The 6,333-nt window shown below is 40.1% G+C and overlaps 1 protein-coding gene across 1 annotated transcript in view; it reads right to left on the minus strand.

Annotated features, from left to right (window-relative positions):
* Fez1 (fasciculation and elongation protein zeta 1) overlaps window positions 1–6,333 on the minus strand; it is a 45,364-nt gene that overhangs the window by 37,643 nt on the left and 1,388 nt on the right. Inside the window, exon 2 of the mRNA XM_071616840.1 lies at window positions 1,074–1,429. Within this exon, the coding sequence (XP_071472941.1) occupies window positions 1,074–1,384 (311 nt within the window). The 5' untranslated portion in view covers window positions 1,385–1,429. The remainder of the gene's footprint in view (window positions 1–1,073; window positions 1,430–6,333) is intronic.

The following is a 6,333-nucleotide window of genomic DNA, read 5'->3' on the forward strand; positions in this document are numbered from 1 at the left end:
CTGATTTGAAGCTGATTATTTCAGAAGAAAAATTCTCAAGCTCAGAGAGGGAAGGGTCCTCTAGATGGTGGGGAGATGAGCCTTAGAAACACTGGGGCTTCTCCTCCAGGTCCTCACTTCTCTAATTTATGGGATGGGCTTACCCTTTTCTCTTCCTACCTTGGACAATTCTTCCTCAGATTTCTTTCCTTAACAACTGTCACTTGTAGTTAGCAAGTGACCCAAGGAATGTGCATACTCAAAACCACACCACCCAGTTTTCACCTTTATTTTGTTCAGGAACTCCCTTAGCTTTCAGTTTAATTGGATGTTTTTTTATTTGGACATATCTTAACATTTGAAGGATAAATTTCCAGGCCTCGGGGGTTATAACTAATTTTGAAATTTTTGTCATTCTGGTATTATGGAGGCAAATTGGTCCAATGATATAAATTCCTCTATCACAGTTAACTAGTTCTTTTCTAGTCCTATTTCTAATATCTGGATGCATTACCACTAATGAAAAGAAACCTGGCTAGCTAGGCTTGGTGACTCATGTCTATAGTCCCAGCTACTATAGAGGCTGAGGTAGGAGGATCACAAATTCAAGGCCAACTTGGGCTACTTAGCAAGACTCTCTCAAAATAAAAAACAAAAAGGGCTAGGGCTATAGTGCTATCAACTGCTTGCCTAACATACAAGACCCTGGGTTCAATCCCCAATATGTGAAACAAACAAGGAGAAAGAAAAGAAGAAGAAAAAAAAGAAGAAGAAAAAGAAGAAATGGAGGGAGGAAAGCAAGCAATCTACTAACTAGACTCCAAAATTTTCTCTGCTCCTATAATTCATTTTTTATCTAAGAAAACCTAACTAATTCCTTTCATTCCTCTAATATTTCAATCTAAGAAAGCTTTCTGCAGATAACTATAAATGTTATCAGCAATGTCAGCAATTGTCAGGGCACTGTCACACTGACAACATAAAAATAGGTAATGCATCATATAAACATGTGGGCAGAAACTAGCTCTAGGTTAAGGATCCCAGACTACTGCATTCTCTCCTGAAGCAGGAGAAGGGCAATCAAGGCTTCTTACTCCTCATCCTGAAGGGTCTCTTCCTCCTCTTGGATCTGGAACTGGTTCTTCACAGGAGCTAGGTTTTCGGTCTTGGCATTGTAGTTCCTAAAGCAGACATTGAGCTTCTCATCAAATTCATTCACGAGGTCCTCCATGGACTTGAAGCTGATTATTTCAGAAGAAAAATTCTCAAGCTCAGAGAGGGAGGGGTCCTCTAGATGGTGGGGAGATGAGCCATAGAAACACTGGGGCTTTTCCTCCGGGTCCTCAGAACAGCAGGGCCGAAGGTCCTCAAACTCTTCGTCCAAACTCACCAGTGGAGCCTCCATTCTTGCACCACAATACAACTATAGCAACTTTCAAGATTCGTTTTCCTGGAAGAAATAAACAGGGCAATGTGAATTTGGCCTGGACTTTTATGACCCATAAGCACATATTCTATTACTCCATATTCCTCAGAAAACAAAGATTCCCCAATACTGGCATCGGTGCACTGCTATGCACTTCAGGAGTTCAAATATCACTATGTACGTTGATACTAACTAACTAAATAGAGTGAACTTTGGAAATATACCTGCTTCCAATTTTCTGCTCCAAAGCATAGTGGTTAAGTGTGCAGCTCCTGGGCCAGACTTTAGGCAAGTTACTTAACTTCTCTGTTTCCTTTTATTCTTCTCAAGACAGCAATAATAATAGGACCTACATAAAATGGTTTTGGTTTTTTTTGTACCAGGGATTGAACCCAGAGGTGCTTAGCCACTGAGTCGCATCCCCGGCACCACCATTCTCCCTTATTTTTAAAAATTTTGAGACAGGGCCTCAGTAAATTGTTAAGGCTGGTCTCGAGCTTTCCATCTTCCTGCCTTAGCCTCCGGAGGCTCTGGGATTATAGGCAAGAGTCACTGTGCCCAACTCCAATGGTTGTTTTAAGATTAAAGGAGCAGTGCTTGGCAGCAAGCTGAGGACACACACCTGTAATCCTAGAGATTTGGGAAACTGAGGCATCTAAAAAGAGGATCCCAAGTTTGAGCCCAGACTTAGCACCTTAGTGAGATCCTCAACTACTTAGTGATACCCTGTCTCAAAATAAAAAGTAAAAAGCAGTGGGGATGTAGCTTAGTGGTAAAGCATCCCTATGATCAATCTCCTATACTCCCTCCAAAAAAAGTGGTTGGCAGATAATAAATGCCAATATTGTTCAACATTCATATTGTTATTGCTGTTGTTGATATTGCTGTTCCCACTGGTCCACATCTCTAGCCAGGGGCTCTGCTTTGAAAATTGAAAGTTTTTCACAATTTGTTTGGTAACAAAGATTGACATGACCTCAACTCATTTGGCAACAAAACTTGATTGGCACGGACATAAATCTGATTGGGTTTTAATGTATCCCATTCAATGTGTTTTGCTGCAGAGTATTAAGTTTCTAGACAGACCGGGTGCATAATTCAGTGGTAAAGTATGAGCTTAGCATGAATGAGGTCTGGGGTTTAATCCCCAGCACTAAATAAATAAGTAAATAAATAAGATTGTTACCTGAGAATACATACTCTATCTGCCTTCCAAAAGTTGAAATAATCTAAATTCTGAAACATGCTCAGGCCTAAGGTTTTGGATATTACTACCTTCAACCATAAATAATAGAGAATGATGGAACAGTAATTGAGATTTTCTGACAACTACCTGAGTTTTTCCAAGATGCAGAGCATATACCTAGAAATACAGGAATGAATTAAATGAACTACCCATAAGCTCCAAAATCAGACTCCATATCCTTTTTGGACACTGCACCCTGGAAAGCTGCACACTTAGACTTCCCTCCACTTCCTCAAAACTCTGGGACTTTTACCCTTTTTCTGCCTTTTTTCACATACTGTCTTAAACTGTGATTTATCTTTCTGTGCTAACTTCCGAGTCTCTTCCCAATTTTAATTTAAATTCCTCGAGGGCACAGAGATGTCCTCCGGATATCCTCCATGGCTCCTAGCACACACAGATTGCCCTGTGGCTAGGCAATCAATCAATGTGTGCTCTTTGAAAAATGATCTGTCCCCACATACAGTTTCCCACAAGCATTGCTGTCTATCATATCCTTCTCTATATGCTCAACTTTCTTTCCTATAACACAGAAGGCAACCCGTCTTTTCTCTCTTGGTTTCTGTGATCACTGATTCAGTTAGAGGCTTCATTTGGACTCACACCCCAGGGAGAACCAGATAGCAAAAACTAAGCATTTTGCCTGGAGTTCCCATCCCCCATCTCTACTTAAAAAACTAAAACTCTAAGCAAGGCAGAGGGCAGTAGGTGAGATGGTTCTTACTGGGGTTTTGCTAGGATTAAGTAATTACCATGGCATCAAGCTATACTTCAGCATTACAGTTTGCAAAGGCAACATGACAGGACCTTGGAATATAAAAAGATATAAAAGCAGCCCCCCCTTTTTTTTTTATTTTGGAAAGAGCACAGGCTCAAGAGCCAACAGACCTGGACTGGGAATGTAGCTCAGAAGTACAAGCCCTATACCAAGAGCAATCCTTGACACCATTAAAAAAAAAAAGACAACAGACCTGCCAATGGCTAGCTGAGTGGTGAGTATGTGGATTCTGATTTCCTCATTTACTATAGCAAAGTCAATACCTTTGGAAGTTAATCTTAATACCTTAATCATTTTAATTGTCAATACATTTTAGTAATATATTTAATCCAAAATTTCAAAGTATTTCCATTTCAATACATAATCCACATTAAAAATTCTAATGAGAAAATTTACCTTTTTTTCCAGTACTAGGGAGCCAAACTGGGTGTTCTACCACTGAGCTATATTCTAAGCCCTTTTTTTAATATTTATTTTTTAGTTTTAGGTGGACACAATATCTTTATTTTATGTTTATGTGGTGTTGAGGATTGAACCCAGCGCCCCACACATGCCAGGCGAGTGCGCTACGGCTTAAGCCACATCCCCAGCCCCTCCCCCACTTTTTTTTTATTTTGAGAAAGGGTCTCAATAAATTGCCCAGTCTGGCCTTGAACTTGAGGTCCTTCTGCCTCAGACTCCCAAGAAGCTGGGATTACAAGTGTGTACTACTCTACCAGGTTCAGCTAATTTACATTTTTAAACATTTATTTTTTTAGTTGTAGGTGGACACAATACTTTTATTTTATGTTTATGTTGTGCTGAGGATCAAACCCAGTGCCTCACGCATGCTAGGTGAGCGCTCCTCCTTTGAGCCACAACCCCAGCCCTGCTAATTTACATTTTTATATTCAGTTCTTTTAAATCTATTGTGCACTTTACATTCATAGCTTCTTTGGACTAGGCTCCTTTCAAGTACCCAGGAACCACATGGAGGTAGTGGCTACCACACTGCACACACAGCTCTAGATCAGTTCAGAACTAATTGCTAGTCAGGAGTTCTTCGTTTATCTTCTACAATTCAGAGAAGAATTATAGGTTTCTCCACAACACCAAAAGAGTTCATCAAAGAAGGAGGAAGAAAATCATCTCTGAGCATAAAAAAAAAAAAAAAAAAAGCTAGTTTAGAAAAGATCTCAGGGTATAATAGAGAATAGAGAAGGTTTTATAGTCAAAGGATTTGTGTTAATTGAGGTAGTATCCAGTGATGGTTAAAAACTCAGACTCCTGGGCTGGGGATGTGGCTCAAGCAGTAGTGCGCTCGCCTGGCATGCGTTAGGCCCAGGTTCGATCCTCAGCACCACATACAAACAAAGAAGTTGTGTCCGCTGAAAACTGAAAAATAAATATTAAAAAAAAAAATTCTCTCTCTCTCAAAAAAAAAAAGAATCCATGAGGAAGACTTAAAAAAGAAAAAAAAAAAAAAACCCGGACTCCTAACTGGAGTGAGACTTTGGGCAAATTATCTGCCTCCGTGTGCTTCAATTTTGCCATCTGTACAATGGGGTTTAAAATAGTGCTTACTTTCAAGGTTATTTCACTGATCAATGAGATTGTCTTTGAAATGCTAAGCACAATGTGTGGAAAACAGAAAGTGTTCAATAAATGTCAACAACGCTTGGAACACCAGGATAACTTATTTACATAAAAAAGTGGCACAAGAGCATTTCAAGCAAAAAATATTATCCCTGCCATATTAGTCCATGTATGATGTTTCGGAATGCTTACCAAATGAGAGAAGTATTGATGAAAAACCTGGGCAGATTTTTTACTAAGGCTTTTTTCAATTCATTTCATTCAAGTTTCCTGAATCTTTGGTCTCTCTATTCTATCCTCAGTACAAGTAGACTTTAGAGAAATAGATTCATCTAGGAAATTATAAAAGAAATGAACACCAAGATCTAGAGTCCAGAAACATGGTATTGGAAACAATCCATAATATAGCCAGATTGCTTGTTATCAACACACTGACAAGGAGCCAAGAAGCACTGCATGAATGACCAGCTAGAGATGCAGCTAAAATTGAAAGCCTAAATGAGAATCTGGTCACTCAGTACCCAAACTGAACCCAGCATTTGTGACAGAGGAGATGAGAATCAAGCATTCTAACTGGCTCTACCATACTCTTAAGGAGTGGGGAAGAGGGGCATCCTCTGGGTTGGGGTTGGCACAAGCCTTGCAATGGTGCCCCCTTACCTTCCTTCCTTTTGCCTCCATTCTTTTGCTCTCTTTTAGCTGGGTGCCTTCAGCCCCTAACTAAAATGTCTGAAACAACCTTCAAATCTTTCTTCCTGACAACTTGTTCCTGTGCTCAGTCACAGCTCATCTCAAAGCCCTCCTCCCCTCCAAAGTCAGGGTTAAGGGCTAAGATGTAGTTCAGTCGTAGAGCACTTACTTAGCACATACCAAGCCCTGGATTTGGTCCCTGCACACACACACACACACACACACACACACAACACACACACCCCTGAGTTAATATAAGTAATAGCTATACTCTCTTTATACTTCCAAAGTGAATAGATTAAAAAAAATGGCATTAAAGAAGGAATTATGGGAGAGTCATTTTTTCTTGTCTTTAGCATAGAACAGAGTGCAGGACTATAGTTTGATTGTCCTATATCTATTCCATTTATTTTGGTTTCCAATAGATGGTGTAGTTTGAAAAGAAAAGACATTCAAGGAGTTTAACAGGGACCCAGTAGGTAACATAAAAGCCTCTCCCTGCACCACAATGATGCACTAGCTGCAGCTTGGGGCTGCCGTACAAATTATCAGTCTCTGCTTTGCTGAGCTGAGCAGTAGAGATTTCATCATGCCTCCCTCCTCTGCTGGGCCTCTGCACCTCCACACAAGCCCCATTTC

The sequence above is a fragment of the Marmota flaviventris genome, chromosome 9 (assembly GCF_047511675.1).
Source record: "Marmota flaviventris isolate mMarFla1 chromosome 9, mMarFla1.hap1, whole genome shotgun sequence".
NCBI lineage: Eukaryota > Metazoa > Chordata > Mammalia > Rodentia > Sciuridae > Marmota > Marmota flaviventris.